The sequence below is a fragment of the Bactrocera oleae genome, chromosome 4 (assembly GCF_042242935.1).
Source record: "Bactrocera oleae isolate idBacOlea1 chromosome 4, idBacOlea1, whole genome shotgun sequence".
Taxonomy (NCBI): Eukaryota; Metazoa; Arthropoda; class Insecta; order Diptera; family Tephritidae; genus Bactrocera; species Bactrocera oleae.
Genome location: NC_091538.1, coordinates 67,067,513 through 67,089,275, shown reverse-complemented (window position 1 = coordinate 67,089,275; position 21,763 = coordinate 67,067,513). Strand labels below are relative to the sequence as shown.

Here is a 21,763-nt window from a genome sequence, read left to right as displayed (position 1 = left end):
ACCTGGCAGAGTATTATAGTTCGGTGCAGCCAAAGTTAAGATTGTTTCTTGTTTTGTGTTAATTTATTAGTTAGTCTAACATAATAAAGGAAATGTTAAAAATTAAATAACAAGATATATATGCACATATGTCTACAATTATTGAAATTTTATTGGTTTTTGGCGAAATTTATTTGATTTTCATTCATTATAAAAAATTAATAAATAAAATGAACTAAAATTCGATACAAATATGGCAACACCACAGTGATCTTGTCTCTTAACAGTGTTGTATATGAAAAGTAGTACGCTGTCTATACTGCGAAATGCTTAAAGTCATGAATAAAGTGTGATGACTCTCTTCCATTTAGTTAATCTTATCAACTTGTTGATTAAGCGAGTATAAATATTTAATTGATTGTGCGAAATATACAGCATGAATTCTATTAGACCTGTGAAAAGGCACAAGTATGTACCTTAAATTACATTTTCAAGCCGGCTGGTAGCACGGCATAGTAGAAATGTATATGTTCGAATTAAATTTGTTGATTTGCTCTCAGTGTTCAATTGGACGATCTTTGTAGATATTTTCAGTGGTAATTTTTCAAGTAAATTAAAAAATATTAAATAAAACGCTAAAGAATACTTCAAATATATAACAAAGTGCTTAAATTACATGAAAGTAATTGAATTTGTATTTAAATTACATGTTTTTGATGTGACTACAATTGGCTACATTTGTTTGCGTATACGCAGGAGAAAATAAAAACCGGAAGCAATTTTTAAGAGAGACCCACTGCGCGAGAGCAAAAAGCCAAAGCAAAAAAAAAAACACAAACAAAAACAAAACACAACATTCCTATAAGCATTTCATTAAGCCGCCGTTGTATGCCTGTTCATATGTATGTGTGAGTGTGGGAAGTAAAATTGTCGCAATACAAATTCGATTGTTGCAAAGTTGCCGATCGTGCGTGAGTTTGAGGCTGAAAGAGCGTGCTAGCAAGAGAGTGAGATCTGTGAATCTGCTATTTGTGCGTTTTGTGTCGCAGATACATAGTTAGTTAGATACATTTACCATTGGATGCACTTGTATTCACTTAGTAGGTAAAAGATGTCAAGCATCTGCTTATAAAAATTGGTGTTTAGTGTAACTGCAAGTTGAGTGAAGTGAAAATGCATAAAATGCTAGTTTGTAATTGAGGAAATGGTATGATTTCTTTATTTTATAAACAAATAAGTGCAATTTGTTCGATTTTCTTAAAAAATTAAGCAAGAATTGTGTAAAGTGCTGTGAAAGCAAACCCACAGAAAATGAAATATCCGACTTGTTGAACGCTACTGGGCCAGGGAAGCCCTCTAAATGTGTCTCAGTGATCGTACAGCCGAATAAGTTGATATTTCTCCAAATTCCAATTCAATTTCAGCAAAAAATGTGTGTGAAACTCTTGCATAGTTAGTGCCTACAGTTTTTGAAGAAATCTTAAACTGAGTTTAATCTCGAAGAGTTAAATCTAATTGACTTGTGCGCCACTCAAGTTCAGCGCAAGCAATAAGTGACCCCGATTCGGTAAAACCAGAAAAGGATGTTAGAAATTAATAGCATGAGATATGCACACGACAATTGTTTTTATATAACAAAAGTGTTATTTTTTTCAATTAAATTCATAAGCAATAACAATATTCATACTCCCTTCATGAATAAAAATATAATATATACTGACACATACATATGTATATATGTTAATGTATGCGTAGAAAGCAGCAACTTGGCGGTAAATCTGAAACGTTTTTATCGCCAACGTAAATCTAATGACATATCATATACATATGTCATACATACATACATATATACATATGGATTATATGTAGGCGCGTCTATACCGCCTCAAAGTTGTGCGACAACTCTAGCAGACGATCGCTGAAGTGTAACACTTTTCCTTTTGATACTGATACATACCATTTATGTAGGTAGCCCCATAATTACATGTCTAAATATGTAGAAAGGTGCATAGATCGGTATGTAGGCCTAAGATATATTCCGGCTTAGCAAATATAATTATGTTGCGCATATTGACAAAATCATATTAAATAGATTTTATGCTCGGTGACATCTCTTTTACTTTCTCCACATAAAAATAAAACTATTTGGTTTTTATTTAGTTTTGGGTTAAGTGTTGAGAAAGTATCTTATGATATAGTACAAAGACAACTACGGACTGAAAAAAAACTGTGTATATATTCACGTATTTTAATTCAGTTCTTAGTATCGCCTTCAAAATATACTCCTGAGCCAATATAATTATGCCAACGCTTAATCCACTTGTTAGAGGCCTCGGCTGAGATGACCTTCAGTGCCTTCATCGAATTTGGGTTTTTTCGATTTCGGCTAATTTTTCGAGCCCTATTCGCCAATCTACCAGTCCGGGTCAAATTTGATCATATGATATATTAAACTGCAAGTGAAAAAGGTCGAAAAGAGGATTAAAATTGTACAATAATCGATTTTCAAACGATATTAAGACGCATTCCGAAAATAAAATTATTTTCGCTTCAGTGATATCTATCTTCATATTATGCGACTAATGAAGTCCTTAAGAAAATATCGAAAAAGTAATAGATTTTAGGAAATACATTTCTTTAGAAAAACCAGTTATAATTTTTATTATTTGTGTAATGATGCTCGAAAAACAACATTTCAGGCACAATGTTATTATGGCCGCTTTATAATCGGTCCATAGTCAACTACACACTCGACAATAATATAAAAATAGTGTATGAAGAATTAATCCATCTTAAGTATTTGTATGCGGAATTTCTTCGGCACTTTTTATTTTTTTAGCGAAAATCAAAGAACTAAAAAATTAAAAAAATCACAAGAAGTGTTCAATATTATGTTTCCATGGTTCTAAACCATCTCTAACATTTCTTCAACTTTCTTATGTAAATTTTAGAATTTTTCGCGTCTTCACTACCAATCTGGGTTATAAAGAAGCATAGCTTGTGTATACGTAACACTTAAATTTCGTTTATTTATCTCTATTTTATTGCCTTCTCATTTACGCTTTGTTGAAATTCTTTGCCTCTCATGAATGGCATGAAGTGAAAAGTAACGCTTTGGATGGTATTTGCTTAGACGCCAATTTCACATGAATTTTTATTTCAACACACATAAATATATATAAATATATCAACGCTTATATGAATATGCGCAAGCACATTTAAATATTCCAAAATTTGTAGACGATTTCAAAAGTTTTAGTAATCATTTGTACTAAACATTTGTCTTGATACTTATTCTGATCGCTAAGCGTGAAGCATAAAAAAATTATCGTTAAACACTTTTATTTTGAATTGTGTGTAAGTGAGACCTATACGGTCGTTACGTTATGCGTGGAGCAAATAATTACCTCTTGATTAAAAAAATTACACTCTTTCGCACAGATGAACTCAAAATTTTAGGATTTAGGAAATTTGAGAATTTATACCAATTTACTAAAACACAAAAAAAAAACATTACCTTCCTAAATGAAGAAATAACAGCTACTGAGACACCTCTCTTAGCACTATTTGGGGTGATTAGGGACTTCGTACGGAATGCCCAGTACGTTTCTTACAAGGTTTCTATAACAATTTCTGTTTATTGGAATTCTAAATCGCAGAATCTTAATAAAGAAATATAAAGAAATTCTTCGTAGAGTTAACAGAAACTTATTTTCAAAAATCACAATACGAAAAATCTGAAGTCACGAATGGTGCCATTTGGACAACAAAAAAGGTCAGTCCTCAGAGGATGCTCAGAACTCCTAAGTATGCAAAGGCCCTCGCATATCGACAAAGGCCTTTGAGCGTGCCAAAATTTAGTTAAGGTGGCTAATATGAATTCGCCTGGTTCGGGGAAAGTATGACTTTGGAGATACTTTAAATTTAGTCTTGCGAAAGTTGGACAGTGAAGGTGGAAGTGTTTAGATCGTTCCCCCTCGCCTCTTTCAAAAGTTTTAGGCTCATAGGAAATGTACAGATAAGACTGCGTCCAATAAGAACTCCTTTTTTTGCGGCGTGATGAACCTTGCTGGTCAACTAATTCTATAGACCACTTCGGCTCTACCGTAGGTTAGAAGCAACTCGCAGCCGCACAATTGCTGGTTGCTAACCAACGCTTACTGAGCTCGCGCAAGGTGCAAAAGTCCAGTGCTAGCATGCAAAACGAGAACATCGACTCGTTCTCAGTTAAGAGAATAGGTTAAGCTCATCAGCTATGTTAGTAGAACTTTTTTTAATATTATATAACATATTTTTTAATTTTAAAGCTTTGAGAAGAACATTTGATAAATATTTAAGAAATTAATTATTCTCAAATGTATGAAACTATGTATGTTTACTGGATGGTAATACATGTAGGAGAGAAGCCTGCTTTAAGGATTTTTTACACAACCTGTTCTCTACTACTCAACTTAAAGTCAATAATTTTTACAAGAAGTGAGGGATTTTTCAAATGCCATCTCCAATATGCTGTAACATTTTTAGCTGACATTTCGATGATCAAATATTGCCATTTACAGTTAGTTGTAGTGCCATTAATTTGTACTCAAGTTTCCTGCGAATAACTAATGGATTTTAAAATAAAATTGCATTCATATTGGAAGTAAAAAAAAAATTTAAACCTGAAAAAAATGTTTCGGCTCCGACTCGGCACTTTAACACTAAAACTCTCTCTCGATGGAAAATAAATTTACTTTTTTCTAAAAAAAAAAACACCCTCAACAAGTAATAATCAGCAATAAAAAAAAAATATTAATGGTATAATTAAAATCAATCTCAATTATTTCTCCTTTTAAATTTGTAGACTACTTAAAAATGTCTAAGGTCAAGGAGGACCATTGGTAGACTTTGGGGTCAACAATACCCAACTACAGCATAAACAAACGGCAAATGCCTTAAGCAATGACTAAGACGTCTAATAAAATGTCTGGTATTACTAACAACAACAACAACAACAACAATAATAACAATAATAGTAATAACAATATAAACAAACTGAGTGAAAAGTTTTTAAGTACAAACAAAACAAAAACGTTAGAAGCGTCGTCTCACACATTGTCAACTGGTGTCAACACCACAACAAACAACAATAATAATAACAACGCCATCTCCCATAATAACCCGAAATCGAATAATAACAACGACTGTGACAAAATAACACAACAGCAATTTTCTGCTACGATTTCGAGTAAATTACAAGCACCACAAACCCGGCGCTCGCTGCCAGCTCCCAGTGCTGTGCAAACCTTGGCGCAACGCTCACTCCAACAGCAGCAACAGCAAAGCGTGACGACAAACTCATCGGTATTGCCATCAGCCAACCCAATTACAAAATACTCAAACGGTGCCACATTACCTTCACACCAGCTACAGACCATCGCCACTGTACACCAACATCACCCACCGCAGCAACAGCAACAGCACACGGCCGAGCCGACGACAACTGGAACAACAACTGTTGGCATTTCATCGGACGCGCAGCAACAACAATCACACCCAAAATCCTTGAATAGCGCAAAGGATAAGCGTCCTCACAACCATAACCATCACCAGCAACACCAACACCACCCACAGCACCAACCACACCATCACAGCCAACAACAACAGCAGCAAACAGTTTCGAAACATTTGAGTGGCGAGCTTGAAGGCACTTCGTCTACTATTAACGGTATCACTTTACAGCAGCAACGAAACGCCTACAATCTGCAGGCGTTGAAAGCTGCCAATCATTTAAAGGCGCCAGCACATTCCATACCGCCACGCTATCAACCACCACCCCAACCGGCTGGCAACCAGGCGGGCATATTGAAGCACATAAACACACTGCGCAGCGGCGGAGCGGAGAGTGCTGAGAACTTCGGTCAGCGACAGTCGGCGACGGGCGCCAACAAACAGCTTGCGTCCGCGAATTTCGATACTACGCATTTCAATCTTAAATATCCGCCAGACATACCACAATTGTCGCCTGTCTATATACCGGACTCGCTGAAATTAAACGGTGGCAGCGCTCGTTACTTGCCAACGCAACCGACATCGCTTGCACAGCGTCAAACTGCGCGGCTTGCTGGTGGTGCCACGAATCCGCAATATTTCTATAATACGCAACAACACCAACAGCAGTATCGGCAACAACAAGCGGAACAGCAGCAACAACAACAACAACAGCATCAACAAGATATGCTTAAGTTTGTGCGTAAAAGTGATCAGGACCATCCATCACCAAATGCTTCGATCACCTCCAGTGCCGCTGCTGTGCCGACAGGCACCACTCGTCTTACCGCCGAACAGAATCGGCAATTGCAGGTAAATATTCGTTGAAAAATCGATTATTTTGTTGTTAGTTAAGAATTACTACTTAAAACTCGACAATCTTAGTCCGTGGTCTGTACCAAAAACTTGTTGTTGTTACAAGTATATCGCGTTCTCATATACTATATGAGTGCTCAGAGACTCGTTGATTTGCGTCCCGACCGCGGACAAATCCAAAATTATGGAAAAAGTGTATATTCTCTTTAAAATCGACCACATGACTCGGCCTTTAGTGAACATAATCTGGGTGGGTTATCAAAGTAGTAACAGTATCAGTCTAGTTCTTTAGGCTAATTGTTTCAAAAATGTCAGGATACGTCAGCCTCCTACCCGAAAACTACAGTTCTGCTGCTTGGAAAATTTACATTAACTTTGTCAACTTTTTTTGATATCCAAAATAAAGGGGAAGCCCTCTTCAATACCATTAAACGAACTACCGGGTTAAGGTTATTTTTCAATGCCATTTCCGACAGTACTAAAAATGTTTAAGGACTGCGCAGAGTTTGACCGCTGCTTTAGCAATTTTATTACCTAAAGCAAATACGAATTATTTAAATACTATAAAAAAGGCTTATTGATATATTGTATCAACCAAGCAAAGTTTTAGATTCACTGATAAATGTTTCACAATATGGATTTAAAGAAGAGTAAAGAGGAGGTATCAATAATATCAAAGCTATAGTAGCGTTTAAAAATAGAAGATCCGCAAACCCTAACTTATCAAAAAACCGAACTATATTTATATCTACATTTATATTATATATATTAATATATACCATATATATAATACTTCCCTTATTATACTCTCGCAACCTGTTGCTACAGAGTATAATAGTTTTGTTCACCTAACGGTTGTTTGTATCACCTAAAACTAATCGAGTTAGATATAGGGTTATATATATATAAATGATCAGGATGAAGAGACGAGTTGAAATCCGGGTGACTGTCTGTCCGTCCGTCCGTCTGTCCGTCCGTCTGTCCGTCCGTCTGTCCGTCTGTCCGTCCGTCCGTGCAAGCTCTGACTTGAGTAAAAATTGAGATATCTTTATGAAACTTGGTAGACATGTTTCATGGTACCGTGAGACGGTTGGTATTGCAGATGGGCGTAATCGGACCACTGCCACGCCTACAAAACGCCATTAATCAAAAACAAATAACTTGCCATAACTAAGCTCCGCAATAAGATACAAGACTGTTATTTGGTACACAGGATCACATTACGGAGGGGCATCTGCAGTTAAAACTTTTTTTAAAAAAGTGGGCGTGGTCCCGCCTCTAATAGGTTTAATGTGCATATCTCCTAAACCGCTAATGCTATAATAACAAAATTCACTGGAAGCAAATATTTTTAGCACTTCTATTGACGGTGTGAAAATAGTTGAAATCGGGTGGCAACTCCGCCCACTCCCCATATAACGGTACTGTTAAAAACTACTAAAAGCGCGATAAATCAAGCACTAAACACGCCAGAGTCATTAAATTTTATCTCTGGGATGGTATGAGATGACTTTATAGGAACCGCGTTCAAAATTAGACAGTGGGCGTGGCACAGCCCACTTTTAGGTGAAAACCCATATCTTGAGATCTGCTTAACCGATTTCAACCAAATTCGGTGCATAACGTTCTTTTCATGTTTCTATGTCACAGTGCAAAAATGGGCGAAATCGGACTACAACCACGCCTACTTTCCATATAACACCATTTTAAATTCCATCTGATTATTTCACTTTCCACTATGCAAATCAGGCAACAATGACTGTATCGGGATAAAACTTTGCGTGAATAATGCGATTAAAGTATGCCACCTTGTGGCCAAAAATTGTCTAAATCGAACCAAAACTGTTTAAGCCCCTAAGTACTAAATATGTGGACCCCAGTGCCTATAGTTGACCTTCTACCGAAAATATCAGCCAATCCACAAAGAAATCTCAAACGAGTATACTATTTGACTTTGCGAGAGTATAAAATGTTCGGTTACATCCGAACTTAGCCCTTCCTTACTTGTTTTTAAAATATTTTTTACTTTCAACCGACCAGGGTCTCATTAACGAACTACGCGTCTTAAAGGAACAGAATCAACGTTTACTCGATGACAATCAGGAATTGCGCGACTTGTGTTGCTTTCTAGATGACGATCGTCAAAAGGGCCGGAAGCTTGCACGAGAATGGCAGCGTTTTGGCAGATATACAGCCAGTGTGATGAGACAGGAGGTGGCAGCATATCAGGTAGTGTAATGATCTCATTATTATGGTCTAAATACTTATATAATGATTTCTTGTAAAGCACAAGCTACGACAACTCGACGACAAACAACAAGAACTAATTACCGATAATCTGGAACTGAAAGAGTTGTGCCTGTACTTGGACGAGGAACGCACACATATTGCGGCGAATGCACTCTGTGCCAATTGTGGCAGCTCGGTACGCAATCCGTTACGGGATGATGGTGATGGCAGTAGTTCGAGCACAAATGCAGAAGAAACATTATCGGCGTTAAGGAACTATGAGCGCCAAATGCCCGTAAGTACAGCATTTGAACAATATTGGAACTTTTTCTTTTTTTTGAAAGGAAATTGTTAATATAGAGATTTTGGAAAGATGCTTAACATACCTTATCCTTTAGGTGTGTTTTATACAAATTTTTAATAATTTTTGCTTCAAATTATATGGTTGGAAATATCGCTGAAAATATTAGGACTTGAAAAGTTGTATATTTTTCATGACTAAATACAAATTATATTTCAAAATCGGGTCAATTGGCTATCCGGCACTGTGTATCTCTAAAACTGTGGAACCACTAACCTAATTTACATTTTTATACCCAGAAAAAAACGTCGAAGACCCTATAAAGGATATATATAAATGATCAGCGTGACGAGCTGGTTCGATTTAGCGATGTCTGTCTGTCTGCCTGTGTATACGCGAACTAGTCCCTCAGTTTTTGAGATATATTTTGATTTTTTTTTTGTACACGTTCTTTTCTCCTCAAACTCAACTCAAAAACTAGATCTTATATAGAAAACTTTTTTATTTAACGAGATATTGTCACTAAATTTGGCATGGATTGTTGCCCAAGCCAACAGTAAAATGTCCGTACAAATTATTCAGATCGTACCGTTATAGCATATAGCTCTCATATAAACTGTACTATCAAAATCAAGTCCTTATATGAAAAAAATTTTATTTGTGAGATTCGGCGCCAGCGAAGTGACATTTTTTTCTTGTTTTAGTTTATCGGTTGGCGTGATTATATATGTGTATATAAAAAAAAACTTATTTTCAATTTGTTTGATATCCTTCCGCTTTTAGGAAGCAACGCTACGTACAACGCTAAGTGATCAGACCGTCCAATACGTACGCTCGTTGGAACGACGCATACGACAATTGGAAGAGGAACGTGTTGGTACAACAACACCGACATCCAACATTCTAGCGACACAGCATAACCAAACGCAAGCACCAACATCGCAAACACAGCAACATCAACAACAACAACAGCAACAGTCGCAACAACAACCAGCACAAAATCCACTAATCGATCCGATATCGAGTCGACCCGAAGCTGTAGTGCGTGCTCTCCAAGTACTCGAGGTACGCGAGCAATTGGAACGAGATCGTCTCAGTGGACTCATTGAGAACTCAAGAGACCAAATGGATGACGGCGAAAAGGCTTTGGTGCGTGAAATGTGTAATGTAGTGTGGCGTAAACTCGAAAGTAATGTGCCGAACGTGTCGAGTAGTATGTAATAATGTTAACAGAAAAAGTAAGATGAAGAAGTAGAAGAAAATATTGCCAATTTCAATCATTAAATGATTCACTAATATTCACATGCACATACACATCTACAAAAGTATAAAGCATATGCTATTGTCCTGGAAGGGTTTGATAGAGAACTCTCATACATCACAACTTATTACATACATTATTTATATACAAACATACAAATGTACGTACATATATTATGAAATAATAAAGCGTGTTTTTTTTTAAAGATGCAAATAATTGGTAACGGTTTTTAATTAATATGTATTGATGCCCTGAACAGGGTATACACAGTTTGGCACGAAGTTTAGTAGCTCAGTTTTTGAGATTTAGAGCTGAAAGTTTGCACACGTCCTTTTCTCTCCAAGAAGCTGCTCCTGTGTCGATATCGCCGGTATATCTCTACTACTATATAATATAGCTGCAATACAAAATGATCGATCAAAATCAAGGCCTTATATGAAAAACTTTATTTGAAAAGACATCTTCACGAAATTTGACATAGATTATTGTGAAAGGTAGCGCTACAATCTCCAAACAAATTGTTCAGATCACACCGCTATAGTATATAGCTGCCATTCAAACTGACCGATCATGTAAATTTCCTTTTTGTAGCCTTTCAAGCTATAAGAAATGCATCTGTGAAGATTGAAAATTGAAAATTTTTACCCCAGTTATTCATACGACTCGTTAATACGTTTATCAAAATTTATTAAACAAAAATCTATTTCTTTTAAACTTTTGCATACCTGACTTTTGCAAAACTTAACACAACTATATCAAAAGTTGAACGATATTTTGAACTTATTCAAAAACGACAAAGGGAAAACGAAATTTAAATAAATTTACATACGTACATATTTACATATTGTTAACAACTATTGATAAGATACATATATTGATAATTAAGCACATGCTCTGTTTCACAAGATAAACAATATCGGCAAGCAATGCTCACGACGCACTACTCTCTGTCAATGCGCTCGCCCTTGGAGGCTCTGCTCGTGCGTCTTTTTAATCCCGATATACGACAATTGTTTGTGCTAGACATACAAATCGGCGAGACACTTGGCGGTTTGCCATACATATGCAGTCGCTCGATACGCTGTTTCGGCGTCGGATTCAATTCCATTTTCATTATGTTATTACACGAGGAATTTGACAATCTGCTGGCATTGAGCGAAGCGGCGCTTTTATTAACACTATCATTTTCCCAATCAATATGCTTAAATGATGTATCATTTGTTGGTGTTGTTACTGTTGCTTTGGCTTTTGTTGTAGTTGGTGTACCCAATGCGGCTGCTACCGATTCCGCCCGCTTTCTGGCACGTGTGCGCATGTGCGTTTGCTGTCGTGCTGGTGGCTGTGGTGTGCTGGTGCTCATGGCGGCTGAGGTGAAAAATTCTTGCAAATTTGGTATGGGTGTGGCAGGTGGTGATTTGGATTCATTGGCAATTGATGCAGCGGTTGTTGCGCCGCTTCGCTTCGTTGGTGTTTCGACCATGCTACTTTCGGACTTGAAATCCAGGTGTTTTGAAGATTTCGCCTTCACTTTGTTACTCTTATTTAAGGACAACAGATTCTTACGCGCTATTATACCACGACTAGCGCGATAATCTGGCGGAGTTTTAACTGCCAATTCGCTCAAACTGGAATGCGGGATGGTCGTTTGTATGTGAGCTAACGGACTGCGTTCACCACAAATCGATTTACAAATGAATTTTGGTGTTTGAGACGGAGATGCTGATATTCGTGCATTTTGTGCGCCATCGCAATCGTTACGTTTTCTTTTATTCAAACCATTCAATGCTGCTTCGGGTTTATCGGCTAAGTCTTCGATAACTGGATCTATAGGCCACTCAGAAAACAGCAAATTATCTAACGATTTAGTTTCTGAATTCTCTTTGATATTTTCAGCCTTCAAGTTTTCACTGACAAGCAGCTCCGGTAAGCGCTCTAATATACTAGCAGCTCTTTGCTTTGCCTCTTCCGATATTACAATCGCCTTTTTAGATGCCGTCGAGAAACCTGGAAGATTTATTTTGCATTCATTTGCAGTGTTTGCATTAGCCATTTTTTTATTCACCAATACTTCATCACCATTCTCTTCGTCCTCCCCTTCTACAGGCCACTCACTAAATTGTAAATTCTCTAAAGATCGCTTAACATCATCCTCAGCACTTTCTTTTTGATATTCCATCACGTCTGCTACTAAGCGCGCAGCTCGTTTTTTAGCATCATCACTTATTTGTATCGTTTTTCTTGAAGCAGTGGGAAATCCAGTCAATTTATTCGCATCAAGCTCCGCTTCCATGTCATCTTTTGGCAGTTGCTCTAGTATTTTTAACGCTTGTTCTTGTGCCTCCTTGGATATATTTATTGATTTACTTGAAGCTGTGCGAAAGCCAATGCATAACACTTCACTAGTCGAGTCATTTTTTGAAGTAGCCTCATTTTTTAGGCAGATTTCGTCATGTGGGTGTGGCGTTAGCGTCTTCAGGATAGGCACTACCGGCTGCTTTGCTTCATTTGAAATTGTGATTACTTTATGGGAGAACGCGGTAAACCCGCCAAAGTCCGACATTTCTTTACATTGGATATTGACATTATTGTGTACAACGTACGGATTTGCTGAGGTGCCAACTAAGTCATCACTTGTCGTCTTAGAAATGGTTATTGTTCGATTCATGACATTTTGACAATCTTCAATTTCTTCATCTTCCACAGGTAACTCTTCGTCAAAACTACTATTTATTGGTAATGGCGGTAGATTTTTCAATATGGACGTCGCACGAGCTTGAGCTTCAGCAGATATTTTAACTTCTTTATTGGAGGCAGTTCGAAAGCCTATTTTTGGTTCTGCATTTATTTGCTCAAAATTACATGCGTTAGTATCCATCGTATGATTTGCTTCTGAAGTTTCAATTTTGTCTAACTTGAATGATGAAGCCGCATCCAAGGCAATACCCATATCGAATTTCGCAAATATATCACATTCATCATACCATTCATCGTTTTGCTCGTCATTATTTGTATCGTCTTCTATATTATAAAAACAAGGATTACAATGCATATGCTTTACATGAAAAAAGGTAAATAGCGTACCGTTAGGTGTTAATTTATCACAGTTTTGTTTTGATGTGAGTCCCCAATCGACGCTAGAGTCCTCTTCCTCACTGCTAAAGCCTTTAAAGTCTTCTTCGTTTGAAATATGTCCATTGGGACTGGTTCTAAGTTGTTCCTCCATTTCCGGTAGCACTTGTTCTTCTTCGATCTGGATGCAATCATCTTTTACATTATCCACTGTGAATAATATGCCCGAACTACTTTTCTCTGCTAATGGCTTTATTTTTAAATTAAATTGTTTCTCCGTTTCCGCCAATACTAGTTCTTCTTCGAACTGCGTACAATCATTCTCTGCTTTGTTCGCTGTGAAAAATACGCCCGAGCTACCTATTCCTGCTATTGTCCTTATTCCTAAGTTGTTTTCCGCTAATTGATGGTCTACAAATTCCATAGATGTATCTTGTCTATTATCTCTCCCCCCGGACAACTCAGTAAAATAAGCGCTCAAATTTTGTAAATTTTCGCATAAACTCTGTGAATTTTGCAATAAGACGACTTCTTCTTTCACAGGTATAAGTTGAGTTTGATCCTCCTGCACCGAAAGGTCGGTAGATGAATCATAGCTTAGCAAATCCTCATTAGGGATGCAATGTGCAACACTATTGGTGGACTTGTTATATTGCTCAGCAATATTTTGACGTGCCATTACGTTTTCGTGTTTATGTCTGCTGTACGTTCGCAATGGTTTATTAGCAAATCGGAAATTTAAGTTACTCTCCTCCGAGGACTGCTGTAGTTCTGGAGATTGTGGCGAACCACAGAAATCTTCAAGTATTAAATCTACTATCGACTTTGTTTTTCGTTTAGGCTCCGGTGTTGTAGGCGAATTATCTTCATCCATTTTAAATTGTTTTATACTTGACAAATCGCTGGTTTTCTTTTCCGTTTCTTCGCATACGTGTAGCAACTCAGAATCTGTGATTTCAAACGCATCAGTCTTATTATAATTGATTTCACTAATTTTGTCTTCTCGATGTTCGAGAGATTCAAATAAAAAATTATTGCAGGGCTCAAAACCTTGTGTGGCTTTAAAAAGGCGAGAGCTGCTAGGCATTGCACTACTCCGATCCGCAAGGACAAGAAGACGATGCTCAGCAAATGGATCGTAACTAATATTCACTTTTGGCATTGCCTTTTCGTTGCGCGGACACTTATTTTTATTAGAATCTTGAATAGTCTCGTCGGAGTCATACATTACCAAAAGTGTGCAGGATAAATTTTCTTCCTCATCTTCATGGTTACATGACGATTCTGCAGTTACGTTAAGTCTTTTATGTCTTCGATGTAAACGTGATTTGTGTATGGAGTTATTCAATTTCCGTGGACTAGAGTTAATACTTTCATCAGCCATCAAAGAAATAGTCCTCAAAAATATTTTTAATTTAAGAAATAAACAAAATTAGACTTTCAAACACTACTAATAGACAGCTGTCAACTACACTGACAAAAAATAATGTAAATAATGCAGATAAGTGAATCATTAAAATTATTATTTTCTACATTTTTAAATATATCTACAAATTCTCTCCAATGTAACAACTAACTAGCAATAACATCCGAGCGATTGAAAGATTGTAGAAATAACTTTAATAATAAAACATACAATTTGTACAATGTGTTATTTCAATGAATGCTTTTATAATGCATGGAAATATATTAATATCTTGTTTGATGAAAAATTAGAAAAATTGCAATCGACATAAATACAAATAATTAATTATTATTAGGTGGCCACATCTTTTGCCTTACTTTTGAGTGGCCACTGCTTTTCACGTTGCAATACGTGCCCATTTTCTTTGCTCGCACGCAAGTTCGTGGCTCTAGTCTACAAATCGTTTTTTCACAAAATAAATTTGTTAAATAAGAACTAAGTAATTTGGTTCTACTAAAAAAATTTAAGAAACTAATATTTTTGTTATGCGATTGTTAAATGTTGTAAAATAACATCAGCACCATAATTTGCTATTATATTATTAGGCAATGAAAAAATGCAGGTAGAATAAGAGCAAAGAAAAGTGTTAAGGCATTAAGTGAAATTTTGGAGAAAATAGAAAAGAAGGAAAATACATGAAACAGCAAAGGAAGTAAAGTAATCAAACAAAGAAAAGTGAAGTGAAACAAGGCAAAGCAAGGCGGAAAAACGATTTTTTGCAAAACGCACACGCAAACGAAGACGAAAAGCGAAGCGAACTAGCGAACGGACGAGTTACGAGCAATTGAAAATTGTTAACACGGTAGGAGAAGTGTGTGGGATAAAAAAGTGAAAACTGTTTATTGGGCGTCAAACGGTTCACATAAATTTTTAGGTAGCTGATCGTTTACTTTGCCGCTTTTCATATATATTAATTATACATTGTTAATATTTTATTGTCTATTGATTTTGTGAACAAATAGTGAACTGCTATACGTGCATGAAATATAGGAAAATCATAACTGAGTAACTGAACGTGCGCCGGTGCTCTATCAAAAAGAAAAAAAACTTCAAAATTCTTAGCTACGGCAGCAATTCTTACAATAACGCTTATAACAACTCTATCGTCACCACAACGCTCCATAAGCAGCCCGCAGTGCCGCCACTACCACCTCCAATTATGTTTGTCAATTCGATGACGTTTCGCGGCAATCCTGCCCCCAACCATCATTACGCTGGCCACCCATTGGCTACGGCACACCATCCGCAACAACCGCAATTGCACCATCATGCTACAACTGGACAAGCTGGCGGGCCAATGGCTCACCATCCATCGGCAGCACATGGAACGCATCCGGGTGCCCATCCCGGCACAGCCAACAACAATATTCACCATGCCGCTTCGGCTATGAATCGTCATGCACCTCATGCCCCAATGGGTATGGGTAGCGGCAACATTACTTCAATGTCGCCTCATATGCCAAACAATGGCAGCGGCATTCCAGGTAGCGGCAGTGGCAGTGGTGCAAGCTCTAGCTCACCGGATAGTGGTAAAATTTATATCAAGAATTTGGAACGCTCCATTGACAACAAAGCAGTCTACGACACGTTTTGTGTGTTTGGTAACATTTTAAATTGCAATGTTGCCAAAGATGAGGATGGCAATTCACGCGGCTATGGTTTTGTGCATTTCGATTCAGAGGAGGCTGCACGTATTGCTATTTCAAAGGTGGACGGTATGTTGTGCAATAATCAGAAGGTGCAAGTAGTAAAATTCATACCACGCCGCGACCGTGAACAAGAAAAGGCATCGCAATTTAGGAATCTCTATGTGAAGAATCTTAGTGAAGATTTCACTGATCAACATTTACATGAAATGTTTGAACCGTACGGACGCATAACAAGTCACCGGGTAAGTTACAGCCATATCATTCATTAATATATGGTGCAGTTGTAAAGCAATGTTAACTAATTAATACAATTTTAATTTTGCGCAAATGTCAAACAGTAAAATTGTGACTATGTTATTAAGCTATTGTTTTTTTATATTTTTTTTATTAAGCTGCCAACTATGTATTTACAAAAATATTTTTAGTAGTTTTGTTTCCCTGCCATAAGTGCCCTTTGCATCTGTGTTACTCTGTTACACAATTTTTCCTGAATGCTCCTATGCTGTGGTATATTCAGTTTAATGTTTGCTTCGCAACAATATAGCGTTGCGCATGTCCTTGTTTATGCCTTGTGTCATTCCAACTGCCACCCTCCTGAACACCCGTAACTTTACTACCCAGGTTAGGCCTTGGCTTGATAACTAATGGTATTGGTTAATCATGCATATGAAAATTGTGATTGGTTTAAAAACAACTTTTATTGAATTAAATTTTCAACGTCATAATTAAGTTGTTAAAATCAGAAAATAAATATTTTGATGTTTGTACGAAAATAATAAACGTGACAATAGTTAAATGTATTATAACACAGTTTGGTCCAAAAGCCAACGAAAATGAGAGAAATTAATTTTAATTTTAAAATTTTGGATTAAAAATTGAACATTTAGTTTTTTTAATTTAAAAATTGTACAATAGTATATAAAACAATTATTTTTCAAATCAAAAGTTGGGAAAAAATGGATAAGAAAGGAAAGATTTACATAGGTATATCTAACTGGAACATTATAAGTTATAGCAATTAAATAAAAATAAGAAAAAAAGATGTTATTTTATTAAAAAAAACCTTCTTCTTCAAAAGAAAGTTACCAAAATGATGGAAGACGAAGTACGCAAACGCTAAAAAAGTATTTCTTTATTTATTTTAATTTTTTAATTATAAGCTTGGGATTAAATTTCGTTTTTTCAATCCGGTTTTTGGGATTACAATTTTTTTTTTGAATCCAATTCAAATAATTAGTTTCAATATTTTCGATTTAGACAAAAGAAAATTATTTAATTTAAATGTTAATGTAATTATTTTTTAATGCATTATTTGAAACCCTAATTGACTGTAGTTTCTTAAGTGCGCTTTTCTCGCTCTTGGTACATTTTCAACTAACTCGGTATTTTTTTTTTAAGGTGATGCTCGATGAAGAAGGCCGTTCTCGCCGTTTTGGTTTTGTGGCTTTTGAAAGCCCACAATCGGCTCTGGCAGCTGTTATTGGTCTAAATGGTAAGCAATTAGGAGACAATAAGTTCTTGTACGTGGCACGTGCACTGAACAAAGTTGAGCGCCAGCAGGAGATCAATCGAAAACTCGAAGAACGTAAACGGCAAAAAGCTGGCCAAGTATTCTACTATTAAATGGAAAGTATAAAGGATGAAAAATTAAAAAAATTACATTTGATGCAGATAAGAATTAATTCTGAGCCGAATATTGATTGCGAAGTGGATTAGTGATGAATGTTAGTTTCGAGCTCATAAGGTGGTAAGTATAAGAAATATGTTTCAATGAAGCATTGGTGAATATGCTTCACTGCTACAACAACAATTAGCTTCACAAAATTTAGTTGAATCGACGAAAGTTGATAAATGATATGTGTGGATACATAATAACTTTCGCAGGCGAGTCGATACAACTTGATGGAAAGAATTTTTCGAATATCGTATATAATTAAGAATTATTAAAAATTTAAAATGAATATTATAAAATTACCAACTAAATACACATACATACAAACAAATACATATATGTACATGTAGAAATGTAAAATTTAAAGGAAATTATGGGATTTTTCAATTTTGGTTTTGATGTTAAATGAAAGTTTACATTAGTAAAAAAACACATAAAAAAAATATCAAAAAAAAAAATGTATTGCTTATTGTTAACTTTTAAAAACTAAAAATATTCCGCAAGCAAAAATGAAAAAAAGAAATCAACTACAACAATGAAAAATGAAAGGAAAAGTAAACTTTATATAGAAACGCCGTTTAACGTTGATTACACCGTAGAATTTATGAATGTCACATTGAGAATATCTCAATGATTTGCAACTAAAATTAAACATAAATTTAACTTCAAATTAAATGACATATGTATGTCTCTATCTATATATATATAAATATTACTATTATAGCTACTATTACAATTATTCATGCACTCCTCCTAAATGTACACAAATAAACAAAATTTTACACACAGCTTCTACAAACACATAATCACACACTCACATACACACATACACAACCACGTTTGCTTATATACATACAAGTATGTATATGTAAAATGTATAATGAAATTTGTCACGAATCGGCAAGAAATTAATAAACACTCTATTGAAAACATAAAAAAGCACATTTCATAAATTTAAAGCAAGATATAACGCGAGAAACGCTAATATTAACATGAAAAGTACATTTATATTAAATTACTCACTTTGCAAAAAAAAAAAAAAAACTAATAATATTTGTAATATTAATGATCCCCAATTCCATATTATGTGTAAGAGTATTTAATTGTATTGCAAAAAGTTAAAAATTAAAACAGTATCGTAATATTAGAAAAAATGGAAAAGTGCGTAGTAACAACGTAAGATGTCTAAAAACAAAAACAAAGGGAACAACAGAAACCCAAATGCAAAGAAAAGGCAACAAATTTTAAGCTTAGTTGTAAAATCGATTCAAAATGCAAGAAATGTGTATTTACTGTAATTAAAAAGGCGAAGAAAAATAATACTGGCATAAAATAAATAAATAAATATAAAATGATAATAAAAACAAAAAATACATGTAATCAAAGGTGTAAAAAAAACAAAAACAAACAAATTGCAATGACAAAAGGTAAACAGCATGAAAATATTAAATTAAGCGAAGAGAAAAACAAACGCAGAGCACAGAAATCCAGATGAAGTAAACAAAAATATGACTAACAGTAATTTATTTTATTCTAATTAACCCAAAACAAATACTGGTAATAGGAAAAAAAAATTATGATTGAAATTATTATACTAAATGTTCCCAAAAAAATTTTAACATTTAAGTTCTTAACGTAGACAAAATGTATAGATATTACACAAAGAAACACACAAATGAAACTAAATGTTTAAAAAAAAACGCAAATAAAACAAAAAACAGAAAGGAAATTAATGAATTAGCAAAGGAAAACAAAAACAAAAGAAAAGTAAAGTAAATGCATATACATATGAGAAGCAGCAAGAAAAAACTGAAAAAAATTTTATTATTAAGCAAATGAAAATTTACTATATATTTTTACTAGACGAAATGCAATTGCAGTTATTTCCATTCAATACCCCTTTTACTCCCCTCTTCCCTTACAAAATCTATAATTACAATATGATTGAAACAATGTACACATGTTGTATAAATATTTAACTAGTAATTATTTTTTTATTGAAACCAAGATGTTGCAAAAATAACTTAAATTATGTAAAACAACCAAACTGTAACGAATTGAATACAAACAACTAGAAAAGCAACAAATAATTTAGAAAAAAAAAACTAAATAAACAAAAGTGGCAACCAACAAAGTAAAAAATTTAAATTAAATAAACACAAAGACAAAAACAAAAACAAGAAAAGTAAAGACAAACGTAATAACAATCGTATATTACAAACAGGCCTAATGGCAGAATCATAGCGGTAACAGCAGCAGTGGCCACAAAAAATATGAGAAGAATAAGAAGAAATCAAATAAAATCTACGCTTTTACATTTTAACTTCATGGGCAGCTGGGGAGAGGGTGAGACTTTTTTCTCTTTAATCGCCACTGCCATGCCCAAGAATCGTCATTGCTGTCATTACCCTATGATTCGGCTGTACCATATTTATATGTTAAATGAAAAAATAAAATACATATGTGTAAAAACAGCTCGAAAGGTGAAAATTTTTGAACATCACTTAGAGCCATTTTCTATTTTTTATTGCAGTAAATTGTTGTAACATTTTCGAATTTCTCTACAAACAAGCAATTGGTCTCGTAGCTATTCGGTTAACCATCTTTTTAATGATTATTAACCACATACTAAATGTACATACATTCATATCCTTTTTTTTTGTTTTTTTTCTTAAATTAACTTAAGTATGACGCACTTCAGCGACAACTATGTTGACTTTATTATATTTTTTTTTTTCTTTTTCTTATATATTCATACATTGGGATTTACATTGACAAACTGTTATACAAACATGAATAAATAAATAAAAAAAATAATAATACAATGGGAGTGATAAAATATTGAAATGTCGGCAAAAAATAAAGCAAAAAGAAAATCGACAAAGATTAAAGACATCTAAGATGAGATAAAAAGTATTACGCCTGAGGTATAATGCAGAAGAGTACACAAGCAGCACGATTGTGTAAATGTAAGGCAGTTGCAATAAAAAAAACCATATACACATACATACATAGAACGTGGAATCGCGTTAAATAACCCGTCATGGAAGGCTTTTTTTTGTCTGCATTTAATGCATATAAATATAAATGAATTTTAGCCTTGTGTTTGTCTGTTTTGCGATTATTATGATTGGATGTTTCACAGTGTCCCACACCCTCCTAAAAAACACTCAAAATATTTTCACATTGTGAACGCCTAAAAGCAGGTCAATAAAAAAGTGCGACACATTTACATGTCGATCTGTTCACTGCGTAAATATGCCGTTAATGTACAATTTGCTAAAAAAAAAATATAAATAAAACAAACAACCATGTATCCAATTTCAAATAGCAGCAACACATTAAATTAATCAGTGCAGTCAGTAGTAAATTTTTTTTAATAAATTGACACAGCGAAACACCTACACACCCACACATACACAGGGAGAATATTATTTCAAGCGATGCAAAACCCAATCCAGAAAGTTGCGTGCTTCATACCGATATACACAAGATTTATTTATCTATGACCATATATACATATGTATGTACTCTTCGTATTTTGTGTGAGATTGTGCATTTACAGTATTGCGATTTGCATCGCTTGAAAGTGACATCGACGATGTCTTATATACAAGTAAATAACTTATATACACACATTCATACATATTAATTCCATCAACTATCTATATAAATATAAAATATATAAATATATATATACTTACTTGAAAGTGAAACAAACAAAAAAAAAATAAATAAATAAAATTAAATAAATAAAATGCTTTTGCAAAAAGTGTTTAACAAAAAAATAACC

The 21,763-nt window shown here is 34.9% G+C and overlaps 3 protein-coding genes across 10 annotated transcripts; 2 read left to right on the top strand and 1 right to left on the bottom strand.

The window, feature by feature from the left end:
- The first annotated feature begins 493 nt into the window (after positions 1–493).
- On the top strand, positions 494–10,318 carry LOC106627251 (coiled-coil domain-containing protein 85). Of its 6 annotated transcripts, none has more exons than XM_036370070.2 (5): positions 494–575; positions 4,823–6,321; positions 8,365–8,553; positions 8,612–8,848; positions 9,638–10,318. In XM_036370070.2, exons 2-5 carry the CDS (start codon positions 4,921–4,923, stop codon positions 10,073–10,075), a joined length of 2,265 nt encoding a protein of 754 aa, XP_036225963.2. In that variant the 5' UTR covers positions 494–575; positions 4,823–4,920; the 3' UTR covers positions 10,076–10,318. The 6 variants fall into 6 exon arrangements, with proteins under 6 accessions (XP_036225963.2, XP_036225964.2, XP_014102789.2 ...); XM_036370071.2 differs by having other exon boundaries at positions 505–587; XM_014247314.3 differs by having other exon boundaries at positions 537–661.
- Positions 10,319–10,931: 613 nt separating this feature from the next.
- On the bottom strand, positions 10,932–14,665 carry Brca2 (BRCA2, DNA repair associated). Of its 2 annotated transcripts, none has more exons than XM_014247413.3 (2): positions 13,197–14,665; positions 10,932–13,133 (listed from the first exon to the last, which is right to left on the bottom strand). In XM_014247413.3, exons 1-2 carry the CDS (start codon positions 14,566–14,568, stop codon positions 11,056–11,058), a joined length of 3,450 nt encoding a protein of 1,149 aa, XP_014102888.2. In that variant the 5' UTR covers positions 14,569–14,665; the 3' UTR covers positions 10,932–11,055. The 2 variants fall into 2 exon arrangements, with proteins under 2 accessions (XP_014102888.2, XP_014102889.2); XM_014247414.3 differs by having other exon boundaries at positions 10,932–13,130.
- A 338-nt stretch (positions 14,666–15,003) lies between these two features.
- LOC106627317 (polyadenylate-binding protein) lies at positions 15,004–21,761 on the top strand. Of its 2 annotated transcripts, none has more exons than XM_014247396.3 (3): positions 15,004–15,451; positions 15,612–16,540; positions 17,697–21,761. In XM_014247396.3, the coding sequence occupies exons 2-3, from the start codon at positions 15,809–15,811 to the stop codon at positions 17,919–17,921; spliced, it is 957 nt and encodes a 318-aa protein (XP_014102871.1). In that variant the 5' UTR covers positions 15,004–15,451; positions 15,612–15,808; the 3' UTR covers positions 17,922–21,761. The 2 variants fall into 2 exon arrangements, with proteins under 2 accessions (XP_014102871.1, XP_014102870.1); XM_014247395.3 differs by having other exon boundaries at positions 15,004–15,523.
- The last annotated feature ends 2 nt before the right edge of the window (positions 21,762–21,763 follow it).

Coding starts and splice junctions, on each gene's coding strand:
- LOC106627251 (XM_036370070.2), top strand. CDS start 4,921: ATGACTAAGACGTCTAATAAAATGTCTGGTATTACTAACAACAACAAC. Junction 6,322..8,364: donor AACAGAATCGGCAATTGCAG/GTAAATATTCGT, acceptor TCAACCGACCAG/GGTCTCATTAACGAACTACG. Junction 8,554..8,611: donor AGGAGGTGGCAGCATATCAG/GTAGTGTAATGA, acceptor TTTCTTGTAAAG/CACAAGCTACGACAACTCGA.
- Brca2 (XM_014247413.3), bottom strand. CDS start 14,568: ATGGCTGATGAAAGTATTAACTCTAGTCCACGGAAATTGAATAACTCC. Junction 13,134..13,196: donor TGATAAATTAACACCTAACG/GTACGCTATTTA, acceptor TTTATAATATAG/AAGACGATACAAATAATGAC.
- LOC106627317 (XM_014247396.3), top strand. CDS start 15,809: ATGTTTGTCAATTCGATGACGTTTCGCGGCAATCCTGCCCCCAACCAT. Junction 16,541..17,696: donor GACGCATAACAAGTCACCGG/GTAAGTTACAGC, acceptor TTTTTTTTTAAG/GTGATGCTCGATGAAGAAGG.